Source organism: Squalius cephalus (assembly GCF_949319135.1).
Source record: "Squalius cephalus genome assembly, chromosome: 9".
Taxonomy (NCBI): domain Eukaryota; kingdom Metazoa; phylum Chordata; class Actinopteri; order Cypriniformes; family Leuciscidae; genus Squalius; species Squalius cephalus.
Window position 1 is genome coordinate 33,558,283 of NC_137130.1, and position 27,914 is coordinate 33,586,196.

At 37.2% G+C, this 27,914-nt stretch overlaps 1 protein-coding gene across 1 annotated transcript in view; it reads right to left on the reverse strand.

Moving 5' to 3' along the window:
• The window catches only part of mylka (myosin, light chain kinase a), a 114,832-nt gene extending 88,481 nt beyond the window's left edge, over positions 1-26,351 (reverse strand). Inside the window, exons 1-2 of the mRNA XM_079880243.1 lie at positions 26,229-26,351; positions 7,492-7,648 (exon numbers count right to left, since the gene is read on the reverse strand). Coding sequence (XP_079736369.1) covers positions 7,492-7,647 — 156 coding nt within the window. The 5' untranslated portion in view covers position 7,648; positions 26,229-26,351. The remainder of the gene's footprint in view (positions 1-7,491; positions 7,649-26,228) is intronic.
• Between the last annotated feature and the right edge of the window lie 1,563 nt (positions 26,352-27,914).

The following is a 27,914-nucleotide window of genomic DNA, read 5'->3' on the forward strand; positions in this document are numbered from 1 at the left end:
GCATTTCTTCCTTGACACTCCAAATGTTGTACTTCAGTTTGTAATGGTCATTGTCCCTGTGTCTGTGTGTGGTCAGTGATCTGAAACAACATATCCACAGGTTGTCCCCAATCTGTTTATGTGCTGCTGATGCATATTGTAAAATATGAGGAACTTGCCAAAAACACATGCTACAGTTAGATTTTTTATCTTGATTATGGTTATATAATTAATTTCAGATAAACTAACCCCTTTTGTAAAATACACACACTGTGGTTGATCACTTTGCATGTCACTCAGACAGTCATTTCCTGTCTAATTGGGTGGTTCTTCGACAGAACACACTGCAGTCTAAAAGTCTTTCTCTGTGAGACTATAGGTCACTGTGTTAGATCACACCGTAACATGTTCTCTGACACTTTTGTCTCATGAGAACCAGAGAAACTTCTCTGCACATGGTGCCCCTGAACCTTCACAATTCACAATAAATCTAGCAAATAGAGGTCCAAGCATGTGCATGCATGTCTGTTTAAATATATTTTACCATATGCAAGGTTTACCCAGTAAATATGCCTACTCCTTAAACCAAGAGTTCCCAAAGTACTCCAAAAACATTTACAACATAGTGTAATCCTGTCACGCTGTAGTGTAGATCCAAAGCGCAAGACGAAGGGAGAAATCCAAAGAAAACTTTATTTAAATTCACCCACTCAACTAAATATGACTAATACCAGACAAGGAGCTAACTGAAACTAAAGGCTTATATACACAGAAAACAAAGGGAGCTAATGAGACTAAATTAACAAGACACACCTCAACAGAATACTAAAGCAATCAGAAACCATGGTGACAAACAGGTATGGGACAGAGGGTGACAGAAGCTAACAACCTAGAAGATTAACAAAGAAACTCAGACATGAATAGAAAAAAGAAAAAAAAACTCTAAACGTGAACACACAAACTCAAACCGTGACAAATCCAATATAAATTGTCCAAACCTCATTTTAAAACATGAATCACTGCCCTTGTGAAAAAGAAGTGTGCTTAATTGTATTGAATGTGCACTTGTAGTGTACTTCAAATATTTAAAGTTTATTTTTAAAAACCTGCACTAACAAGTATAAACTTATAAAATTATAAAATATAATATGAATTAAATAAAAGGCCATTTACATGTTCTTAAATGGAGCACACTTTGACTAAGACTATGACTTTCATGACTACTTTTAAAAAGTGCCCTTTGTAATAATGTCAAAGTTTTACATTTTAAATAATTGTTCTGAAAATCTTTTGTCATGCTTTAAAGTACACTTTTGATGTGTTGACTAACATAAAGCACATGCAGAGTACTTGAATATCATTTTAACTGTGGTGTATTTGATGTTACATTTAAAGTTAATATTTATTAAAGTTTATATACAATTGTAACTTCATTACAAATGTGTAATTACACATATATTTAAAAACATTAAATATAAGTGTCAATAGAAATTAACATTAAATTGTATTTTAGTTTACCATAAATGTGCCAGTATATCTGGCCACAGACAACTTTATTTCAAAGACAATACAAGTAATTCTGAAAATTTTCACAAGGGTGCACAAATAGTTTTGATTGGACATTATCTAAACAAGGGGGTTTGGGGTTTGGTAACCTTTTTCTAAAATTCTGCAGTGAAACCTCCACCATTGCCTAACTGTTGATGCTTGACTTCACCTCTCAGTGCCCTGAAAGAAAACAGCAGTACAACAGGAAACTAGGAGTCACAAGACAAAGGTATTTTAATCCCTGTTTGTGCTGTCTCACAGAACGAATAGAACAGACCACAACATACTGAAAACTCACAACTTCAGAGTCAGTCAACCTTTTACTATGACAAATATTTCCTTCATCTGTTAAAGGGGCTATATGTAACACTTTTCATGTATTAATCACTTTTTATTGCCAATGTGTGAACAACTTGTAACAAAACTTTAAAAATGGGTTCATAGACAGGTTGTCTATGATAACCTGCAAACTGAGTTTAATGTGAAGGACTCGGGATGTTTTTGCAAGGAAAATCAAAAGGATGTGGCATTAACGCACGCTTCCGAAAGCCTTTCATATGCAAGGTTATTTATTTTCGTAAACAAAAACTGAAACTAAAAGCGTTTCCCCCCTCCCCCCATTTTTCAAAGCAAAACCACTTTCTGTGTGAACCAGCCCTAAGAAGCAGAATTGGCCAAATAAGTATTTCCAGCCCGTTCTCATCCTAGGGCGTCATATATTGACGCTTTTGACATTTCGTCGACATCGAACGCACATGGCACCCTTTAGCGTCAATATGAGACGCAGATAGATATGGGCCAGAAGGCGCCTCCTAGCGGTCTAACCCTAACCCTACCCCAGACCTAAACCTACCCATAACCAAACAAAGCTCTGTGCGTGTCATATTGACGCTAAAGGGTGCCATGTGCGTTCGATGTCGACGAAATGTCAAAAGCGTCAGTATTATGACGCCCAAGGATGAGAATGCGTTGGTATTTCCATCAGTTCTAGACCTTATGCAAATACAGCTGTACCTTAATTCCAAGTAAGATAACCATCTCATGTGAAACTAAACAAGATACCACACATATTAGACAAGATACCACACTGAGCAGGAAACGGAAAAAAACAAATAGCCTAGCATGTCAACCCACAAATAGACGTTGTACACTTTTAAAAGTTGTACTAATAACAAGTGTTTCTGAATGTGTGTTGTTTTCAGGTGTTGTTCTCAGCCTAGGAATGTCAGCTAAGAGCAAAAACAGTTACTGTCTGTGTATGTAAAAATGTATGTGAATTCTGCTAGTGCTAATTCATGAAGATATAGGAGATCCTGTCAGACTTTCCACTGACAGCCATAGCAAATTCACTCCAATCCAGCAGCTGTACCTGCGCTCAGGGCTTTCCTGTGTCTGCTAGAACACTTTACGCTTTAGGAGAAATTCTGAATTATACTTGCATAAAACATGCCACAAGGAAGCACTGTAGGTAGCACACAGTTTTAAGACTCAGGTCTGTGTGACCTGAAATGGAATGTCTGTTATTCTGTGTGTCAATAAATTACACTAAATTACAAAAGTCAATTCAATATTTTATCTGAACTTTAATCTGAAAAAAAAAAAATGTGAGTAGTGTTTGCCCTTCCAAAACTCGCTGGCACAATACTAGGGTGCTTGCTTAGATATTCTAAAAGGTTTTAATGCTGTGTCACTAAACTGGCATCAAAGAACTAGCAGCAATGAAAATGGTGTTGCCTCACATTACCAGCAACTGTGAGAAAAGGTTGAACTTGAATACACTGCAAAAAAAAAAAAAAAAAAATAGTTCTCAGTATCGGCAGGAAATGTCGGTGGGGAAGTGATTGAACAGCGCTATCTTCCACTCTCATTACCCACAACTGCGGTTCCCTTGAGCAAGGCACCAAACCCCCAATCGCTCCCGGGCGCCTTGGATGGGTGATATGCAGAGCACAAAATCCGAGAATGGGACACCATATTTGGCTAAAGAGAGTTACACGTCACTTCACTTCACTTCACTTATAAACTACTGCTAATGGCCAGTTAGCAAGTATTTTGGAAATAACTCTCCATAACAGCAGGAGGCTGAATTTGTCATTAAAAAATGGAAACCAGATGAACCAGGACCATGGATACACAGACAGCACTTCCACACCAATCTGACTCACCACAGACGGATTTGTAATAGCTTCTTTGAATATGTCTGATTAGTAAAAGAGACTTCCATGTATTGTGCTGCCTTTAAAGGGGACCCGTTATGCAAATTTCACTTTTATAAGGTGCTTGGACACCGATGTGTGCGCAGAGAGTGAGAACAACCAGGCTATAATCCACTCACTTATTTTTTTAAATAATTCCCATAAATCAAAAACAGCCTCTTTCTGATTCAGAGCTGATTCAGATCTCTTCAGCTCACAGTCTGTAAATTCTACCTTATTATATGTTGTTTGTTTGAATCCCTATTTGTTTGTATCTTTAACCTAGCTTTGTAAGTGACCTCTGTGTATTACTTTCTGCCCTTGATATGTGTATTGTGCTTTAATGTTGATTTTGTTCTATTCCTTAACCCAGTGGTTCTCTTAGAGTGTTGTACCCACTGAGGCTTTTAACATCCTTCTGCGTACCTCCTCTTTGCAGTCACTCCTTTTTCAGTAAGGGACAATATTTGCCCCCTAATCGATATTTCCAGTGCATATTTTACCTTTATAAAATAAATAATGATTTAAATAAAATAAAAAAAATCAATAGAGAAATATGCAATGATTGTAAAAACGAAGTGATGCTTTTAAATATTAAATTTAATCCGCCAGTAGGTGGCGGCAAGTCACGGTCTTTATGAGCGAGTCATCGAGTCATTCATCAGTAACGAAGCAAGTGGCTGTAATTATGAATGAATCATTGACTCTCACTATTTGTTCAAAGCCGCAGATCCGTTCACAAACACTGCTGTGGCTCTCATTGGAGCTATTGTTTTGTTGCAAAAAATACGGACAATACTGTGTATAAAATGAACTGTGTATATGTCTATATTAGTTCTTCGTGCTAGTAAGTGCTAAATCCCCACTTTTACAAAGGTACGTCGAGAACGGCAGTATAGCGCGATTTGCCAAGACTGCATAATCTGCACAAAACATATCATATGCTCGCTGCTTGTGTGAATGCAGTCAGTTGTGAGCGCAAAAGATGAGGTAATTTGATTGGATGTCACGTAGCCTATTTACCGCATTTTACCTGCTAGAAATACATGCTAAGTTTTAATGTTATTTTAAGGTGGAGTAGAATTGAATGAATGGCAAAATTCAGCATTGTTTGCCTAGGCTACCCCCTTCTGTCACCTCACGTACCCCAGTTTGAGAACCACTGCCATTTGAAATTGAACTCAAACTGTTTAACGTTAGTTACTTTCTCAGACAGGCGCTTCATATCCCTCAATCCGGTAACTGTCCATGCTGGATCTGTCCCCGTTGTTTAAAAAAGTAAGAATGGAAAGCAAAATAAGGCATTAGTATGGCCACATCCAGCTAGACAGGCCTTTCTAGTGTACCAGCTCCAAGAGAAACCTTGCACGCACTGCTTCCCTTTATCGCTAGCCTGAACACACACCAATGACTTGAAGATAGTTAATCTTCAAGTCATTGGTCAATCAATGGTCTAATCAATGACTTGAAGATAGTTAAATCAACTACATAAATTCAATTAACCACTCAGAAATGTCCTGTTGCATTCTACTGTATATGTTGTCACTTCTTCTTGAGGCTTTCCATCACTGTCCGACTTTGGTTCGAACATATAAGGCAGACCACTACTACTGACAGTTTCTAACATTTTCAGTGCGTGAGATTGTACTGTTTTGTTGTTGCCGGTATGCCGTAGTGTGGGGTTGGTCATGAATGATTCGTTCATTTTGAACGAATCTTTAATATGACTCAGGAACAACGAGCTGTCTCAGAGAGTGATTTGTTCATTTTGTGTAGACCACACATGCGCAACATCCTATAGGTTCTGTACAGGAAACAGAAATTAGTTCACCTCTCGAGTCTTCGGGTTTGGGTCCGAGTCATTCGTTCATCCTGTGACAGCCCCATAGAGGCTATGCTGTCTGTACCGGAAAGAGAAATTATTAGTTCACCTCCCGAGTCTTCAGGTCTGACCAGGTCTGGTCCATTCGTTCTTTTGTCACGTGACATGACAGCTGTATACATAAATTAGTTAATGATTCCCAGACTTCCTTACAAACAAGTGCGTAATCAGTTTTTTTTTTACTCTTACAGTTAACATGATGCGTTTCTGGTCTCAAATTGTAGCTTTTTTATTTATTAAAATTTATTTTTAGAATTTAGGTTAGTGCAATTTTTTTCCCACGGGTTCTGAAACCCTGCTCAGGAGCATTTTGCCATGTTAACCCCACATTGCTCTGCTGAAAAATCCAGCATAAACCAGCATAAATTCCCTGTTGGTCCAGGCTAGTTTATGCTTTTTAGAGCTGGTATAGTGCTGGTCTAACCGGTGGGCCAGCATAGTCATACTGTTGTCAAGCAAAACTGAGCTGGTATAGCTGGTCCACCAGCACTCCCGCTATCCATGCTGGTGACCAGCAAATCAGAAACCAGCATCCCAATCCGGTCTCAGCATGCAAAACATACTTTATGCTGGTGATCAGCAAGGCTGTATTTTTCAACTTGTACAAAGCGAAAAAATGTGGTGTTAGAATATAATAGCTAAATGATTAACAACAGACACCAAATCACATGCCAACCAAAATGCTGAGTTTAAACTATTTGGTAAGGAAGCTGGGTTCGGCCCAATTTGGATTGCTAATCATTTAAAATAAATAACTCATCAGTGCTGAGTTGGGAGTTTAAAACGCAAATGGTTCTCTGTATACCGTTACCAATTTGCCTATCTGTGTTTCACGAGTTCACACTTACAAATAAGTCGGACAGAATAAATGGTATGCATATTTGGCGTGCTGTCCGAGGAGAGGGCTCCGGGCTCGGTATTCGGCTCGAACCCAGAGTACTCCCCCCATATTCCTGGCTGTGGAAGGAACAAGCCTCAGGGTGGTGGAGGGATGCTGAAAAACTGTCAAGGAATGTAGGTGAGTCGACTGAGTGAATATATATATGTATATATATATATATATATATATATATATATATATATATATATATATATATATATATATATATATATATATATGCTTCCTCTCATGCTGATAGGATAGCCATGATGATTGTTGATGACAAGTTGATTGGATTGATTATTTGAATGTGCTCCTCCTGAACTTTGTTTAGTGAAACATCATTTGTGGCGCCTATGACAGGAATATTTGTGGAAAACAGAATAAAACTAATTGAAGCAGAGAGCTGAACATGAACATGAACAGACATGAACTCATTTTCATGTCTAAAGCACAAAAAGTGCTTTAATTCTGAAGTTTACTCTCTCAGACCCTCTTAAAATGTAAAAATGTGTTTCTCTGGTCTCAGACAGCACACACAGCTTTAACAGACACATTATTGGAGTATCTGCCTGCTGTGTCAGTCTGAGACTGCAAGTAAGTGTCCAAATGCACTGTCCTCAACACACTCTGAGAACGTAATAAAACACAGATGTTTGTCTGATAAAAATCTTCAAAAGAAAAACTCATCATATAATCTTACATAACATTTTATATTTCTTTGCTATCTGCTTAGGACATAGGATGAAGGCTTGACAAATCAAAAGAAGCACATATTTCTGTAAATTCTTAGAAAAACAGGGCCATCCATTCACAACTGTCAGCTGCCTATGCGTGCAGCAGACAGCAAGGCAGCACACTCGGTTTTGGAATAGAGCTAGTGTCTAAAATAGATTATTTTTGGGAGTCTTAAATGAAAATCATTGGCAGACACAGTGTCTGCTTCATTACACTATGAGGATCAGTTGAGGGTCTGGATCAGGATAGTTCTGAAGATTCTCACTCACCTTCCCTTCAAGGCGTGCGGTACCCCCTTGGCAGATGCGGGTGTTACGTGGCGGGAGGGTAAAAACGGGGGGCTCTTTGCTGGGCGAAGCTTGTCCCAGAGTCATAGTCGTCTTGGAGACATGAGATCCTGTAACAAACTGAACGTCACCCATCATTCTGTAAATACAAGAAAAACAGAAAAGTTTTGAGTTCCATGTCAAGTTCATTTAGCTTTTTGAAATTGTGGCTGATGCAATAGCTTTGAGCTAGAAAGGGGAAAAAAGTAAAAAAAATATATATATGAATTTTGTTTTAAAATGAATAATAATCTGGCCCTTGAATTTTTTTGAGCAGGCACAAAAATGCAACATTTTTAATTGAAAATACCATGATACCATTTATAAGCCTTTTTTTTAGGTATACCTGTTCAACTGCTTGTTAACGCAAATATCTAATCAGCCAATCACATGGCAGTCTCTCATTGCATTTAGGCATGTAGACATGGTCAAGACGATCTGAAGTTCAAGCTGGGCATCAGAATAGGAAAAAAGGGTGATTTAAGTGACTTTGCTGTGGCATGGTTGTTGGTGCCAGACAGGCTGGTCTTAGTATTTCAGAAACATGCTGATCTACAGGGTTTTCATGGATGAGTGGATGGTAGGGTCAGAATTTGGCGTAAACAAAATGAAAGCATGGATCCATCCTGCCTTGTATCAGTGGTTCAGGCTGCTGTTGGTGTAATGGTGTGAGGGATATTTTTCTTGCCACACTTTGGGCCCCTTAGTAATTGAGCATCATTTAAATGCCACAGCCTACCTGAGTATTGTTGCTGACCATGTCCATTTCTTTATGACCCATGAGTGTTACCTATCTTCTGATGGATACTTCCAGTAGGATAACGTGCCATGTCACAAATCTCAAATCATCTCAATTTATTGAACATGACAATGAGTTCACTAAACTCAAATGGCCTCCACAGTTACAGTCCACAGTCCGATAGAGCAGCTTTGGGATGTGTTGTAATGGGAGATTCACATCATGGATGTGCAGCCGACAAATCTGCAGCAAATGCGTGATGCTATCATGTCAATATGGACCAAAATATCTGAGGAATGTTTCCAGCACCTTATTGAATCTATGCCATGAACAATTAAGGCAGTTCTGAAGGGGTCCAACCAAATACTAGCAAGATGTACCTAATGTACCTCTGAATGTCTATAATGAGGTTCAATCGATTTTTAAGCATGTATTTAAAGGGATACTTCACCTCTGGAAAGATGAATGTGTATTTAAAATGGGCCATTTATGTAGAAGAAATGTGAAATTATTTTTGAATTTGGAGCTTTCTAGACTGAGAAAATGAAAGACAACAACTCCCAGAATGCACTTGCTTCGCAGCCTAGGAGGCCATTCCCAAACCACGCCTACCGGTAAGAGAGCGCAGTTAAACAAAAAGGCTAGGCTAGAGTCTGCCCGGGATTTCGAGATCGCCCAAAATGTCCAGGATTTGGCTTTTGCGTTCTACAGTCGGCATTCATTATGTTTACTGTGGCGAGCAGGACGAGACTGAGGGCCGCGGGAGAACGGCGCGAGGCCGGTGGCGTGATTACTGATGAGCGACACATGTGAGACGCACCGGTCTCGTTTCTCTCACGGAGGAGCAGGAATTTTCTTAGCAATGTTAAAACGCACATCAGCCGATCACTTGTTTAGCGTTCATGTAAACACTACATTCAGATTCACCAATCGAAATGAATTCAGTTAGACTGAAACAAAAGGTGTGCATGTAAACAATTAATGGCGACTGCAGAAAAAAGCCGAATCCCGGATATTTTGGACGATCTCGACGGCCGGACATGGTAACCCCTACTACTCAGCTTTCTCTACAGAACAAGAGCCTGCTAGCTTAGCTTCCAAAGAAAGATGGCTGACACTATGTGTACATTCTGTGAGTGAGATCCCACCCTCTATGGGCGGGTTGAAACATGCAGGACAGCCCCTACTACTGGCTGTAGTCTTTAGCCTCTGTCCAAAAAATCCTCAGATGATGCAAAATGACGATTTTTCCGTCATCGGAGGATTTTTTCCAGACAAAAAATACATAAATCTCTCGTCTCAGGGGGATATGAGGGTGAAAAGCACGGTAATTCGAAAATACTACAGGTTTTCTACTAATACAAAGCTTAATGCTAAATCCTGAAGTATCCCTTTAAAAAAGGGTTATGCTCCCTCCAGTGAGTTTCAGGATTTTCATATGACCTACACTAAATTCTTGTTCACACAGAATTTAGCACCATATAGGTCTGTGTTTTCGATCAGGCCTCAAGAGTGATATATGTTCCATAATGTCCTAAAAGGGGATATATGGGATTTTATCAGTGCATGCATTTGTAATCACAAACAACAATTTTTACTTTTAAATAAAAAAATGCAATACTTTCTCCTTGGAGAAAAGGAGAAAAATGTAATTATAAGTGATGCATTGATGAGTAGATGGGATAAACCCATTTGAAAACAGTTATTTTTGCAACTAATTCTAAATCAGCCACTTAGAATTATTTATCATTAAAATAATATTACCAAGCACAATCCAGTATTCAAGTATAAACATGAACTTCACTTCATTATCCAAAAATACCCTCTAATTGACCAAAGTGATACAGTTATTTTATTTTTTAAACGATGTTCATAAATCTGCATATGCCCTAAAAGGTAAAAAAAAAAAAAAAAAAAAACTCAGTCACACATGAGCATTTAAGCTGATTTATGAGCATAGACAAAAATATATTTTCTGAAACACATCACATTTTGACCTTTGAGTTAAAGTGTAACCATATGGTATCCTAAATTCTGTGGACAGGCATTACTATGACACACATTTTACACATACGCGCAGTCGCACAGACACAAATACAGGAGCACACACAAACAACAAGTGAAAACACAGCCATTTCCTTTTAGGTCCTCGGATTGACAACTTTCATGGCTGAACACATTAGCCTGTTGCAGTAAGTGGTCAGCAGAGGCTATGCACTCCTGACTTACACAGAGGATGTTTTTACACTTGATTCATTTGCAGAATCAGTGTGACTTAAGGTGATTCTCTGCTTTGTTGTTGTTGTTGTTGTTGTTATGCTGGTTGAAAGTCTCCTCATATCCTGATAGCAATCACTCTGTTAAGCGGTCTAAATGTATTTTTATAAATAAAAATGTCGTCTATGAAAGGTGTAGGACCATAAAATGTTCATTCAATCGTTGCGTTTGGTCCGAACGGTCCTATAACATGTGTTCCCTGTCAGTCAACACATGTTTGCATCCCACTGCGCAGGCTGTTCACACAGACATACTGTAATAAGTCATCAGTGCGTTGGTATTGGTATTGGTATTGCAGTAACGCTGTGTTCATGCTTTCAGGAGGCGTGGCTTTGGACGCCGATTTGCAGGGAGGGTGGGACATAATGCTTTTTCTGCTATGCAGGCTAGAGTTAGCATTTTCCTAGATGTCCTACAGCAACTTTAAGTGACCACACTGAGTGACTAGAATAAGTTCTGAAGACTAGTCTACTTTTATACCAACCAGCTATTTTATTGTCAGCTATTTTCTTTTATTTAGTCTTAGTCCTGTGACAAATGTACTTTTTATTTTTTTCTCATATTTAGTCAAACTTGTCCTGTTTTTATTCAGTCTAGTTTTAGTCAATGAAAACTTTTTAGTCACATTTTCGTCATGCTGCATAATAGTTAAAGTGATAATCCAGATTATATGGCTCAGATTATAATCAATTATAATAAATAGACATTTATTTTTACATTTCATTAGATTTATTGCACTTTCACCTGTAAGCACAGTTGAAGAGAATTCAATCCATAAGAAGGGTTTATTTATTGCTATTTATCATATAGGTGGCAGGATACATGTAAAACAAGACACTTTCAAAAATTAAAACAGTGACATTTCTAGTTATCCAGTAATTCCAAATTACATTTATGTTTTTCTATTAAAATAAAAGCAAAAACAACTTTATATTGTCACAGAGTGACACACAGTACTTACTTATACAGTAAGGGCATTTATTAAACAACTACAATCGCAAAAATAGTCAAAAGATCCATGTTTGGATTTATTACAGTTCATCATTGAAACTGCTCATGAAGGAACAGACAGACTGAATGACACTTTAAGCAGAAAATTCTCAAATGGAGATCACTGAACTCCAGCTTACTTTGTCAGTGTTTTCACTGATCATCTGCTTCTTCTTCAGTGTATAGAGAGCATGTGCAGACGGTTGCCAGATTGCAAATATTAAGTAAAACACCGGGTAGGAAACATGTTCTTTTAACAGAAAAGCTCTGATTGGGGGGGATTTAAATTCTTGAAAACAGTCTGTAATATTTTGTCACTTTTATTCAAGAAAAGAGTTATTCTTGTCAAGTATTTAGTCTCGTCTTTTTTCGTCAACAACATTGTATGTTATTATAGACAGTTATTGTTTAATGACGTTGGTGTTGTCTTTTCATCCTATTGTAGTCATGGAAAAAAAAGTTGTCAACAAATATTTTTCGTCATAGATTTCGTTAACGAAATTAACACTAACAATGACAAACAGGCTCAGGTTCACACCAAAAGCTCTAGTCTTGGGAACGCACCCTGAATCTGTCACTATGCATTAGTTATTATTTCATCTGTATCTGCCAAGAGGATGCTTTATATCTCCAATTAAATGGTTCAAATGTGACAGAGTGAGGCATGCATGCAAGGCATGCAACCTCACCAGATAGGTAAATACAGCTGAATGTTTGATGGGCCCTCCTCCTTTTCTCTCTCTGTCCAGACTTTTTACCATTATGCTTGTTTGCAGACTCTAGACATGCTTTAACATGGTTGTTTTGAGTAATGGCTTCTTTTGTATCACTCTCACATACAGACCAGTGTTATACTGAACTCTTGATATGTAACGGTCGGCACCTTCAGTATATTCTCAGCTACTGTACTTAAAGCTTTTTCAATGTAATTTGTGGTAGTTATATTAATAATTTACATTAACCAGTGTCTCCTTATGGAACAGACAATGCCCTGCATTCCCCAATTCCAGTGGTGGACAGTTAAAAAGTAATTTTTTAATTAAAACCAATGTTGTTTCTAATCTTTGACATGTCCAAGACTGTGATAAAAGGTAAAAAAAAATCCAGTCCACAATCACATTTTATATTGAAAATGGTATCTGTACTTTATCAGAATATTTTTATTTTGTGAAACTTTTACATCATAAATTCCAAAGCATAATTTTGTACTTTTCACTTCTTTACATATTATGAAAACATATAGTTTATTCCTCATTATTTCGAACTGAAGAAATATCCACCCCCTCTGAACAATAGTATCCAACTGCAGAGCCGCAGCGCTATACATCACAGTAGTTTCAGGACAGCAGCGCCAGGTCAGCAGTCTTAGATCGGTCGCTAGGGTGGAGCTTAGAGTTAGACACCACTAAACCTAACTTCACTCTAACTCTAAGCTCCACCTAATGTTGAATTATTCCGCTATTCACATTAAGTGATTCATTCGCGAATCAGACTGATCCACTTGCAGCTTTTCTCGAGTCAACAACACACTGACTCAATGATCTAGTCAGAGTGATTCTTCATGTCTCAAAGGCCCTGTCCCAAAGCCCTAAGCTCTCGCAATTATCCTCCAAGTCCACACATTTGTGACGTAATGCCGCTTTGACTGTCGGGTAAAAGTCTGCTGCGGAAACAGCGGTCTTGCGGGCTCGGCAAAAGTGCGCATTGAGGGCGCATGTTGGCCACAAAGGTGGCGTTTGCGAGAACCCTTCTGAAACCTAAAATGACAGTTGGGACACCCCATGGCAGGGTTCCTCAAATCCCGTCCTGGAGGGCCAATGCCCTGCGGAGTTTAGTTCCAACCCTAATAAAAATGCACCTGAACAAGCTAGTCAAATTCTTCAGAGTTACTAGAAAATTGCACGTACGTGAGTTTGATCATGGTTTGAACTGAACTCTGTAGGACAGTGGCCCTCCGGGGCTGGATTTGAGGAACCCTGCCCTACGGTCTTGTGCACTTAACGTACATGTGCACACATTGTAAGCCCACATGACCGCAAGTTTATATGAAGTGTGCCATTTGGGACAGGGCCAAAATGAGCCAAGAACCAGGATACCTTCAGGATGCACACAACTGATGACACGAAAAGTTACTAATATTACATTTTAATTTTGGTTATTTTAAGTAAATCTCGCAAATCAGTGCGAGCTGTTTAAGCCCTTTGAAATGCTTGAAGGTGGACATAGCTGCATTTATATGAATTAATCTGTACAAGACAGGCCATTTGAGGTAAAATAGCACAAATTATTTTCCGTGCATCTTCCCTGCTGCACAAGCAGTTTCAAAGAATATAAATCTAGTATGCTTTAAAATGTTTACTCATTTTGCCCCACAAGACATCTGCACATTGTATTTGTATACTATTTGTCACCACATATTTACACAAATGTAGTTTTTACTCATTTTTAGAATACTATATGGGAGCCTGTACTTGTTTACTTGAATTATTAGTAAATAAATGAGATATTTTAGTATATTGAGTTATACAGTTTAAGTTGTTGATAGTTTATAATAAAATGTTTGCTTATTTGCAGATCAATGCACATTTTGCATACATGTCTATATATAAATCCCTCTTACTGACTGGTGCTGGATAGAATAAATAAAAAATATGGTTCATGTCACCTGTTGTGTTTACTGTTTCATTTTTTAAGGACTTTAAGTCTGTTTATCATCATTTCCTGTGTTTGTCTTCTGTTCACTTCCGTTGCTATGGTCATTTATTGGGTGTTTCTCAAACGGAAGGCTGCATCCTACCGAGACTGTGTCCTTCCTAGTCCAGTCCTTCTGAGGCTTGTAGTCTAGTGTCCTCCTCAGCAATTAAACGCTAGAATGAGACGGTCTAGTAAGAGCGCATGGCTACGTCTCACGAAAATACTATTAAAACTTAATTTTGGACAAATACTTGTATTACAAATGTTTATAGTAAGAGTCTTTTTATCAATGCTATACAGTGAATGACAGCCGTCTGCGGTCTCCTAGTGGTTTACATTATTGTCAGTTTAGTGTTACTGATTAATTTACAGCAAAACAAAAGATAACATAGATGATTTCATGTCCATTCAAGCCGTGACTGTTCATCTATTAGTATTTTAATTTGATTTCTCAGACCCCATTTGAGTCCAACTCAAACATTCAATTCTGTTCATTTTAAGCCATGTTTTCAAGACTTTCTGTACAGTAGTTGCAAAGCGAACACTCAAGTGTTGTGTCAAGATAAAGTGTGAGCTCTTGGACCTGTTTACATCTGGTATTAAGATGCGTTTTGGTTGATTAGATCACAAGTAGACGAGGGAGACACATTCCCGTTTACACCTGTGTTTTAATCCGTCTCTTCTGTCCTGATTTCTTTGCCATATCACCAGCAGCCATATCACCCTGTATCCCAAGACTGGTTACCCACTGAATCTAAGCAGGGCTGAGCCTGGTTAGTACCTGGATGGGAGACCTCCTGAGAAAACCAGGTTGCTGCTAGAAAGGGTGTTAGTGAGGCCAGCAGGGGGTGCTCACCCTGTGGTCTGTGTAGTGGCCCCAGTGTATGATCGGGACACTATACTGTCAAAGAGCACCATCCTTCGGATGAGATGTTAAACCGAGGTCCTGACTCTCTGTGGTCATTAAAAATCCCAGGATGTCCTTTGAAAAAGAGTAGGGGTGTAACCCCAACATCCTGGCCAAATTTGCCCCTTGGCCTCTGTCCATCATGGCCTCCTTATCATCCCCATATACTGACTGGCGTCATCACTGTCTCCTCTCCACCAGTAAGCTGGTGTATGGTGGGTGTTCTGGCACAATATGGCTGCCGTCGCATCATCCAGGTGGATGCTGCACATTGGTGGTGGTTGAGGAGATTCCCCTTCCATGTAAAGCGCTTTGAGTACCCAGAAAAGCGCTATATAAATATAACAAATTATTATTATTTATAATTATGGGCAGGTAAATGTATGGATTTTTTTTAGATCTTTCGATCTAATGGTTGTATTAGGTTGTATTAGGTCAGGGATGTCCAATCCTGCTCCTGGAGGGCAAATGTACTTCATAGTTTAGGTCCAAACTGCCACAAACACATTTGCCTGGAAGTTTCTACTTAATTCTGAAGACTTTTATTAGCTGATACAGGTGAGTTTAATTAGGATTTTAGCTAAAATCTGCAGGAAAGTGGCCCTCCAGGAGTGGGCCCTCCTGTATTAGATATTGTATTTAAGATAGTCACTGGTAAACGGATATACAATGACTTTTACAAAACCAGTTTTCTCATTTGATGCGATGAGTAATGTGTGATTCCTGTGCCAGAAGGAATCCTTTTTTTGTCCTGTAGGGTCACGGGGATGCTGGAATCCATCCCAGCATCTCTGTCCGTAGGCAGGGAAATATTTAATTATTTCTGGCAGCTCCAAAAGACATTAGCAATAAAGGAAACACACACAACCTTAAATTAGGTAATGGTTCCAAACAACCTCCACATGTATGTGGGGCCCCGGTGGGCACATCTAGTTTAATAATCAAGGAGTGAGTTACAAGAAATGACCCAAACACTCTCTGCACTAACAAGACAGAGACTTGTGAAGGACCAATGAAGGTAAGTTACCAAGAAGCGCCACCAGTCAACCAAACTGAGAGTTTTAAATATATATTAAAAGAAAGTATTGCATGCTCTAGCTTGCTTAGCTTCTGTGGGCCACCAGCCTTGAGCTACAGGATGATATGGATGCCCAGTGTCTTGGCTACCTAATAAAGCCAGTCAAATCATATCAGCTCAAAACAAAGCTGAAAAAAGAAGGATGCTCTATGGAAATCAAGTTACACTTTTAATTGTCATTGCACAGGTATACGATTATGTCAGCCTTAACTCCAGAAGTATCCACATACTTCTTAACATGATACATATCAATCAGAATCAGAAGAGAATACATTAAAGTAAAAATTTTGATTTGCCATTATTACAAAGTGTACTTTTTAAAAGTTAAGAAACTAATGCCTGGTTTCACAGACAGTGCATAGATTAAGGATTAGTTCAATTAGGACGTTTAAGTAGCTTTTATAAATGTACCTTAGAAAAAGACATTACAGGTGTGCATCTTTAGACAAAACGATGGCACTGACATATTATAAAGGCCCCCTGAAATCAAAATTTAAGTTTTTAAGCTTTTAGTATGAATATGCTAGCTTTAAGGTTATGAATACGCTGGTGTGTTTCAAAACAATGACAAAATTTGCATTTAGGAGATATAAGCATTCAAAACTTACAGCCTCTCACTTCTGCTAGAATGGATCATGGATTTTTATGACATCACCGCGGACTTCAGTTTCTCATGACATCTTCTGTCCAATCAAATGCTCTCGAGAATCTAAAGTGCCCCGCCCCCTATGCTATAAATACCACCTGGCTAAAGCGACCATTGACACGTTGTGTGTCCAGTTGCTCAAACACTCTAATTTTATTGTTTTCCAACTGTATGTTGGTTGAGTATGAAATGTCTAGAATTTATTCACAATTCTACTACTGAATCCAACGTATCATCAGCACTCGGATTCGCTTCCATGGTGCTGTCAAGTACGACTTGCAGTCTGAGGAAAACTAAATGCTATTGGCTATTTGAAAAGGGAGAGAAGCCATTCAGTATGTCCCGCCTTAGCATTGTTTTTATCTGTAGCCTAACCATTCACAAAGTCAACAAATATATGATGCCCAGTGTTCTAAAATATGTTTATAATATATGTTTTGTTGCCTTTTATTTACATTTATGATTGTATTTTAGCTATACTGTTCATGATGACCCTATCTGGTCACCCATCAATGTAGAGCCACTGCATACTAGCTCATGCATACTTGTCAGGTACCACAAAAGACTTGATGCTATCATGGATGGTGCATCTACAAATTGTGAATTTATCATCATGCAATCAACACACTGGTAAAGTATAGCACCATATATGGTGAGGTGTATTTATATGTGACTGTAAACATGCCATTCTTTAGAAATAATGGTGTATTATCAGCACAGCTGCAGTCAGGCGTATGTTTTTGTTTCTGGGTGTCTGTTAAAGCACTGATAACATGAAAGGAGCTAAAGCTTTATCACATTACCACTACACAGTACATATTCCAGTGACTCTCAATGAGTGTGTGTGTTGAGCAGATGCTGTTTGAAATGGCTCCCAGTCAATAATGACCTGATTCAATAAACACATATTAATGTGTGAAGTAGCTTGTAAAGTCTGTGAGGCCAGGACTTTCAGGACAGGATAGTGTTTCACAAAACTTTATGATTGAGTTTTTTTTTTTTTTTTTTTTTAAATAACAGTGTTGTCTACCTACTGGTGATATATTTACTGAATTCACTCTTCACTTGGTTACAAGGGTTTAATCCGGACTGTTGTTAAACCGTAATTCAAATGCCATGTGAATAATCACTCTCAAGCAATCATGACAGCAGTGATTGACTAATGCTGCCAAGAACATGCACAGTCTCATACATTTCAAATGCAGCAGGACAGGGAAAATATAATTCTAGTTCACACTTTTAAGAGCCTTCCAAAACCAGTTAGACTCTGGGAACACATGTACTATAGTATATTAAACTAATTGTGATTTTATTGTCATTACTGAATTATGTTGCATTGCAGGACTAGTAGCTACCAAAGCTAACTTTCCCAGACTGGCCAGACCTGGTCACCCCCTTGCAGATAGTTGAATTTATTTTTTTGACCCACTTAAAAAAAGACTTGAAGCTGCAGTAAGAGATTTCTGGTAAACACTGTTGATATTTGAAATCACCAAAACAAACATGCCCCTACCCAAAAGGATCACACCCCTATCTTGATGCCTCCGTTCCCACATTCAGGCTTAAAGTGACAGCAGCCTAAACCTGTCTGTGTCATTAATGTTCAAGTAGGCATGATGAAAGGTCTTTAACATTTGGAAAAAATAATCCCAAAATAATAAAAATATTCAAAAACAAATTACAATTATTATTTTAAAGATACAAATGTCTTAAAATAACACTATTAGAGTCAGTGCCATCTTTCAGTCTAAGGAATGACGTATAGGTATGGTTAAAGCTGATTGGCCAACTAGAAGCTCCTTTCATCACCTGTCCATCCCGTCTCGTATTCAACCATGAGAAATCTGATCACCCTGTGAAGGCTATGATAATTCCAACGCATTCTCATCCTAGGGCGTCATATACTGACGCTTTTGACATTTCGTCTACATCCAATGCACATGGCACCCTTTAGCGTCAATATGAGACGCAGATAGCTTTGTTCAGTTATGGGTAGGTTTAGGTCTGGGGTAGGGTTAGGGTTAGACCGCTAGGAGGCGCCTTCTGGCCCATATCTATCTGCGTCTCATATTGACGATAAAGGGTGCCGTTGGATGTAGACGAAATGTCAAAAGCGTCAGTATATGACGCCTTGGGATGAGAACGGGCTGGATAATTCATGTCAAATGTCAAATTGTTATTTAACTCCTCTACTCCTTCGATGGCAAAGACATCCCTTTCATCCAAAAAAAAAAACCCAACCGCTTTCATGAACAGCTCCCCACATAACACGATAGTCCAAATTACTAATATATTACAAATGTGACAAGATTAAGGGGATATAGTGATCACTAAAAGGGGAACCAAAAGAAAAAACAAATTAGGAGTATGTTCTCACTTTTTGGACACACTTTGGCAGCAGATGCTTGAAACAGGCGGCTGATAAAGGTTTAGACATTCCAGGCTTATAATAATAAAGCAAATGAACAAGCAAAGATGACACACGAGTATATTCAAGGAAAAGACAGCGTAACCACAGCAAAACCAATGGTACACATGTATCAAGAATAAATAAAGCAACCTCTGCGTCCGTTTTCAGGCCTTCCCGCTCAAGAGCTCTCCAGCGCTGAAAAGCTTCTCCGATATTATCGCTGGTCCTACCGCTCGCCTGATCGTAACAATCTTTTTAAAGTTATATTACCTGGGTCTTTCCCTCTTTTGCATTTTCTCTGCCATCTCCCAGTTTCTACAGTCGTTCTGCTGATGTCTGTTTTGTGCATTGAGCTCTCCCCTCCCCCATCATGAGTGGACACACCCCTTACTGCTAATTGGCTACAAGTGTGTTTTTGGTGCTTGGTCCAATCCAATTTTCAACAGCGTTTTTCAAAAAGTGCTTACTGCTCCTTTAAATACATCTTTATAGTAATTTCATAATTACTTTTGTTGTATTTGAAATATGTAACGTGTGCTGCTGAATGTACTGACAAGTATTTATGGTAAACTAAAATATACTTTAATGTCATGTCTATTTAAACTTGTCTATAATGCATTTAAATACAGTACATTTGTGATTATACATCTGTAATAATGAAGTTGCAATTTAGTCAATTTAAAATATTTTAACTTTCAACGTAATATCATAATCACGTGCTTTACCTGTGCTTTCGAAGGACACCATAAGTGCACATTCAATACAATTAAACTTCTTTGTGTAGGGCCAGCCTGACCCTAGATTAGAGTTGCAATGTGACATCAACAGAACAATTTCACACAGACAGTTTTCTAAAAATGTGGTCTCTGACATGCACTCTAGGCTGATCGATTCCTCCAAAAGCTTGTCAAATCTATTCTAAATGTATTTTCAGTGAGGTTTTCCATGATCGGCTGGTCATTTACCTCCCATAGCTGTGTTCATATAAGGTAAACTATTTACACACAGGTGTCTACTCATCCACACCACAGGTTAAATACCTGAACTGAGTGAGATCACTGTGAAAGAATGAGAGAACACACATACCACTCTCCTGCTGCTCTCTGTAACATATTGTTCTGAATGCCACATACTGTCAGCAAGGGTTGTTGTAAAGCAAAGATTCAGGCAAACAGTCTTTAATAATCTCCAAAGTTAAATCCAAGAACAGGTCATCAAAGAAAACACAAACGAGACCAGACAAATGAGAACTGAAATGACTGCAACTTAAATACATGATAAATGAGGGTAAAATGACAAACACCTGTGCAGATCAAATGAATCACTACGACAACTCATAAGTGGCGGGAAAACTAGACAAAGGAAATCAGGAAACGAATGCAAACAAACTAAAAGTCCATTAAAATGAAACTAAGATCAAAATAACTGAATGTCTATGACACAAACAGACACTCAGATGACTCTTGGTTCATTAACTTTTAACTCAAAATTAAAGTAAAATTCATTTATAGCATGACATTTCTCAAAACAAATGACAGGAAGATGGCCTTATGTTAATTAAGTTCAAATCAATCCCAAAAGCATGAAAAAATTCATAATATCTTAAATCAGTTACGCAAAAAGTCTTGCATCATGCAGAAGCCATCTCAAAAACTAAATACTTCAGTAGCTTGTAGAACTACTGTAATTTTAGTAGCAACAACTCTAATAAAAAAAAAAAAAATCATATTTTGCTGCGATTATTCTCTACTCTCTTATGGCAAATTCGTAACTATTTTATCCCTCAAACAGCGTATTGTCTAGTGTCCTTGGGATCATCAGTTTTGGCAGTCAAACAGATGACATCATATTTGTCTCTTGGGTACTTTACGATAAAGAGGGAGTTCATGTGTGACTTGATGACAGCAAGGTCTTCTGGTCCTTTGGCAGCAAAACAAGGCTAAATCATCACTCCTCCATGCAGCAGAGTGTTTGACAGTAGGTTTTAGGTGTTTTTGGAGAGACATTTTGTGAGTATTATAACTACTTCAGTCTGTTCTAATGACATTATTCTACAAATATTGTAGCTTGTTTAAATTTAGCTTAACATTTGTCTTTTATGATTGACCAAGGCTGCATTTATTTGATCAAAAACAGTACTATTGTAAAATATTATTTCAACTGGTTTCTATTTAAATATATTTTAGAATATAATTTATGCCTGTGACGGCAACGCTAAATTTACAGCATTGTTATTGAAGTCTTCAGTAGCTATGCTTCCATACAAAGTTGTGAATTTAACGTAGGCCTATGTGCAAAATTGGAATATCGCATAAAACATTTTTAGCGAATAAAGAAGCGTTTTTATCCTATATGTTCAAGAGAAAAATATCACTTCCTTGGAAATTGATGCAAAATATCTGTAATAAAAGGGAAGTTGCTAGAATCGGCAAAGCCACTGTGGCTCTATTTTCCTACATCATAAATCAGAGTGCAAACGAAACACAATAAACGCTGTCATGTTACCTTGCATTTGGATGCTTGATGTTTGGTAACAAAATCATGTGAGACATTTCTGGGAGGGAATTAAACCAATTCATACTGATGACAGACTTTGGCTCAGGCATTTCAGAAGGACCAAACCAAATTTTGAGATGTTGTGCAAGGAAACTGATCCTCTAGTTAGACCAGTTTATCCAATCTCATCCACTGTTGAGGCAAACATGAGTTTTTTAGTTGCACGAGGGATTTTTTCAGTAAATGTGTTTCCATTGTAGTTTATGCGCATGTCTTCTTATCAGATAAAAAAACATTCCACCTCAATTGAGTGCATACATTTTTTAAGCACATCTGTTATGTGTTATCTGAGAATATAGCGCTTTATAATTATATATCTGGTGAAGACAGATGATTGTTGTTTATGCTGTGTTTAAGGGTTAATTCACCCACAAATAAAAATTAAGTCATTAATTACTGACCCGCATGTCATTCAAAAACCCGTAAAACTTTCGTTCATCATCTTCATCTTTTTAATGAAATCTAAGAGATTTCTGTCCCTCCAATGACAGCAACGCAACTACCACTTTGACTAGTTCATAAAGAAATTGTAAAACTAATCCATATGAATCGAGCGGTTTAGTCTAAAATTTCTGAAGAGACACGATCGCTTTATATGATGAACAGATTGAATTTAGGCTTTTATTCACATATAAACATCCATAACATCAGTTATGATAAAAGGAAGCTCAAGCATGTTTGCTTGACTTGCGAGAACCAATGAGGTTCCTTCGTGTGTTACGCAGCACGTTTGAGCTTCAGCAATAACCAATGAGGTTCCTTCTCGTGTTACGCAGCCCGTTTGAGCTTCAGCAATAACCAATGAGGTTCCTTCTCGTGTTACGCAGCCCGTTTGAGCTTCAGCAAGAACCAATGAGGTTCATTCTCATGTCAAGCAGCACGTTTGAGCTTCAGCAAGAGGTTTGTTCTTGTGCGTCAAGAAGGTTCGGTTGAGCTTCTGTTTATGTTCGTTCATCATATAAAGCATTCAAGTCTATTCAGAAAATGTGGACTGTTCAATTTATATGGATTCATTTTACCTTTACCTTTGTTTCTCTTTATGAACTCTTTGAAGCGTCAAAGTGGTAGTTGCATTGCTGCCAATGGAGGGACAGAAATCTCTCAGATTTCATCAAACAGATCTTCATTTGTGTTCCGAAGAAGACAAAAGTCACACAGGTTTGGAACAACATGAGTGTGAGTAAATGATGACAGAATTAAAATTTTTGGGTTAACTATCCCTTTAAGAGAAAAAAAGGTGTTTCACATGACTTTACCTCTAGAGACAACAAATAGCCTAGTTGAAGATGACGGTTAAACATGTCATGTATAGTGTGTGGTTCTGCCTCAGGTAAAACAATGTAATCAGGCTAAAAAAAAAGCTTTATCCTGTCAGTAAACGCACACTAGTGATGAGGCGTCTTGTTAAACGTAATTCCAGCCAGCAGCACAAACACTTTGTATAGATTTGTCTACACAAAACAAGAGGAAACAATTGTGTCCATTGATTCACTCACAGGATTCTGAACAAACACAGATAAGACACAGAAGAGCCTGTCACTGTCCTCTGATCACACCAGCTCTAAAACACAATATAGCCAGTAAACAAGAGCACCTAACCTGCATATGACCATTAAAGCAGTGAATATAACACATCTGGAGGGAGGGAGGCAGGGAGGGGAACCTATTATAAAAACTGATCTTAACGGTTATAGTTCAGGGAAAAAAACATGTGAATCAGCATGAAGGGGCTTTATGGAACGTAACGCCCTCTAATACACCTCACCCTTTAAACATAATAAACTTAATAAAGGGCAACGGTCGATTCATTAACCTCACAAAACCCAGGTTTCATTCATTCTTATGGGCATTGTTTGCTGTACATCATGTATTCACTAGGACACTTTTCCTGTTCTGGGAATTTAACCTCAAACCTTTGATCAAAGAGATCAAACCGAATAAACGTCACATTTATGATGATTAAGAGTAATTATATGCATGCGACTGTGGAATAACTGGAAATGTTCCCACATGAAACACTTACAGTGTACTGTATGTTTATGGACATCCTCAAATTTCATGTGTTCATCAAAATAAGTATGAATTGTTTTGTCCTCAAATGCTTGAGTCAAACATGTATGATTGTCATTGCATGAAATACCAAATATCAAAGCCATTGTGCATGTGTGTGTGTGTGTGTGTGTGTGTGTGTGTGCGTGCACTGCAGGAGCTATTCTTCATCGCATTTGCTCAATGTCTTTTAATCAGCTGGTGATTTTAGTGGATGTATGAAGTGGATTTACTTTGAAACAATTTTCACTCAGATATTACAAGTAAATTTCACAAATAAATCACAAAGAAACTGCAAGTAACATTGAATTAAATGTGAGATTTACTATTTTCTTGTAAAACGTACCTTTAGTTTATTTACAAAAAAAAAAAAAAATATATATATATATATGTTTTACAGTGTAACCAAAGGTGTAGAGATTCACATTACCTATGATCATGATCCACTAACATTGAAAGTGTGTTCATTTTGATCAGTAACTATCATGAATTTGACATTTTTTGTTAAGTGTGACTTTTGGGGTCACTTTTGGGCAGTGCTGGGGGTAATGCTTTATGAGTTTCGTAATTACTTTTCACTAGTAAAGTCACTAAGTCACTAGTAAAGTAATGCAATACTTTTAAATTTACAAAAAAATATCTGAGTTACTTTTTCAAATAAGTAACACAAGTTACTTTGTTTTCCCATGTATTGACTGCAGCTCTCCTGAGAAATCGGGAATGAGATGCAACATTGTGTGCGCTCTGAGAATATGATTGTAGTCCTAGAGTAGACTACATTTACTCACTGGCATGAAAACAGATTCAGTATTAAAATTCCAAAAAAAAAAAAAAAAAGCTAAAAAATATTAAAAGAAAACTCATAATATTATAAAAACCTGCAATAAATATTATGTTAAATAACACAAATACTTTATGTATTTAATCAGGCTTATTCATTTCACTTTGGGCTTTGTTATTAAGAAACAAACAAGCAATCCCAGCCCAGGTGAGAAAAAGTAACGTAACACAACTAAGTAATGCAATTAGTTACTGTTTTTAGGGAGTAAAGCAATATTATATTGCATTACTTTTATAAGTACCGTTCCCCAACACTGTATTTGGGGACAGTTATTTTAAAATGCATAATATATACAGTACCAGTCAAAAGTTTGGAAACATTACTATTTTTAATGTTTTTGAAAGAAGTCTCTTATGCTCATCAAGCCTGCAGTTAAAAAAAAAAAAAAACAGTAATATTATGAAATATTATTACAATTTAAAATAATGGTTCTCTTTTTTAATATACTTTAAAATGTAATTTATTTTTGTGATGCAAAGCTGAATTTTCATCAGCAAGTACTCCAGTCTTTGGTGTCTTATGATCCTTCAGAAATCATTCTAATATGATGATTTGATACTCAGTTATTATCAATGATGGAAACAGTTGTGCTGTTTAATATATTTTTTTGGAATACTTTTTTCAGGATTCATTGATGAGTAAAACGTTAACAGCATTTATTCAAAATAAAAACATTTCTAACAATATAAATCGTTACCCTCACCTTTTATCAATTTAACGCATCCTTGTTGAATTAAAGTACTAATTTCTTAAAAAAAAAAAAAAAAAGTTATTGTTCCCAAACTTTTGAACGGTAGTGTATATTGTTACAAAAGATTTCAATTCTAAATAAATACAGTTCTTTTTAACTTTTTATTCATCAAATAATCCTGAAAAAAGTATCTCAGGTTATAAAAAAAAATTAAGCAGCACAACTGTTTCCAACATTGATCATAAATCAGCATATTAGAATGATTTCTGAAGGATCATAAGACACCAAAGACTGGAGTACTTGCTGATGAAAATTCAGCTTTGCATCACAAAAATAAATTACATTTTAAAGTATATTAAAAAAGAGAACCATTATTTTAAATTGTAATAATATTTCATAATATTACGTTTTTTTTTTTTTTTTTTTTTTTTTTTTTTTTTTAACTGCAGGCTTGATGAGCATAAGAGATTTCTTTCAAAAACATTAAAAATAGTAATGTTTCCAAACTTTTGACTGGTACTGTATATATATATTTTTAACATAAAACTGGTCTAGCATAATATACATTTGACTTTGTAATACAGAAGAACATATCTAAAGCAAAAAATAACGTTTGCTTTCTGCTTTAATGCTAAACTTGATTAGAGAAAGTTCTCACTCTTCATTCAAAAAGTGCATCAGCTGTACCATTTGAACAAATAGCTGACTGAGTGTGAGATTAAAATTTCTTACAGATGAACTCAAACTGCTTAAACATCTTCCCATATGAACCTGAGGACATACAGAGGCAGAGCAAACTCACCCAGACAGCCGAGTTGAACACTGGAGAGATTAGTGTCCGTCTGCTGCACGTCTGTCATTCACAGGAGTTCAGACCCGCTGTCCTGACTCTGCTCTTAAAGTGTTTTCCCTGTCGGCACCGAACTTGCTGGCATGGATCCTAACATCACAGGCTGAGAGTTCCTCATTGGTCGCAGGGTTATAGGAGTTGAAGGGGGAGGACTGAACACTGCACAGACTAAAAATGAAATGTGTGCCTCACTGATTTCTGTTTTCCTTTAAAGCCAGAGGATTGCAAATACAGTTTTTCATTGCTTATGTAATATTTTTACCTTTTACCTTATCCTCTTTTGGATATGTGTGTATAGCATAAAATTAGTTGGTATTATACTTTATCTATCTATCTATCTATCTATCTATCTATCTATCTATCTATCTATCTATCTATCTATCTATCTATCTATCTATCTATCTATCTATCTATCTATCTATCTATAAGGAAGACTTTTTAAGAAATTAACACTTTTATTCAGCATGGGTGCATTTAATTAATCAAACGTGACAGTAAGGACTTTCACATTTAAATTTCTATTTCAAATAAATGTTGTTCTTTTGAACTTTCTATTGATCAAATAATAATCATAAAAATGTATCACAGTTTCCCTATAAAAAATAAGTGGCACAATTGTTTTTAACATTGACAATAATCAGAAATGTTTCTTGAGCAGCAAATCATCATATTAGAATGATTTCTGAAGGATCATGTGAAACTGAAGACTGGAGTAATGATGCTGAAAATTCAGCTTTGATCACAGGAATAAATCATATTTTAAATCATATTACAATAGATTTTTTTCACAATATTACTGATTTTACTGTATTTTGATCAAATATATGCATAAATGCAATGATTTTTGAAGTTTGTACAAGTGTACCACTTTTTCAAACTTTTGAGATGTTATTAGACCCCATCCTTGAAAAATCTGTGAAATCCATAGAAAATGTATAATCCCCTGTCAGCAGTACATTGGCACATATTAAAGCAAAGCTGCTGGACACATTACCAAATATACAAGAGTATTGCACATGTTCCAGTGTTGTAGCAAAGCAGAAACAGCTCATGAAGATGGATGCATGGCAAGTATTTGACAAAACCTAACCCAACATCTGGCTCTGCACCAGTGACACTGATTGGCTATCAGACATTCAACAAAGCATAAACCAAGTCCTGCTGCATTTGAAAAGACTTTGAAAGAAATATTACTGTATATATGTTCTTGGACCCAGCACTTAGAGAAAGCGCCGGGCTATAGATCGCCTCAAACACATGGAATGGCCATCTTGTGTATGTTTGGGTTTGTGTATGGATCTTGACTTAGTCCTTCCTGTCAACACAGAACTAGTGCAAAAAACAGTGTCTGTGTATCATTTAACATAACACTCTGAACAACATCTTCAAAAAATCGGTATATACAAATTGATAAAACAGATCTGTGTTGTTGTGAAGGACCGGTCAGCCATTGATAATGAATGAACAATTAAAGAAATAGTTCATTCAAAAATTATGAGATTGCATGTCCATTCGCAAGTACAATGGAGACATTCACAAATCTACTGATCATATGATCTAAAGTTAAACTATGGAATGCTTGAGGCTCTTTACTGAGAAAACTGTTGCGCCATCTAGAGGATCTGAAGAAATATTTGT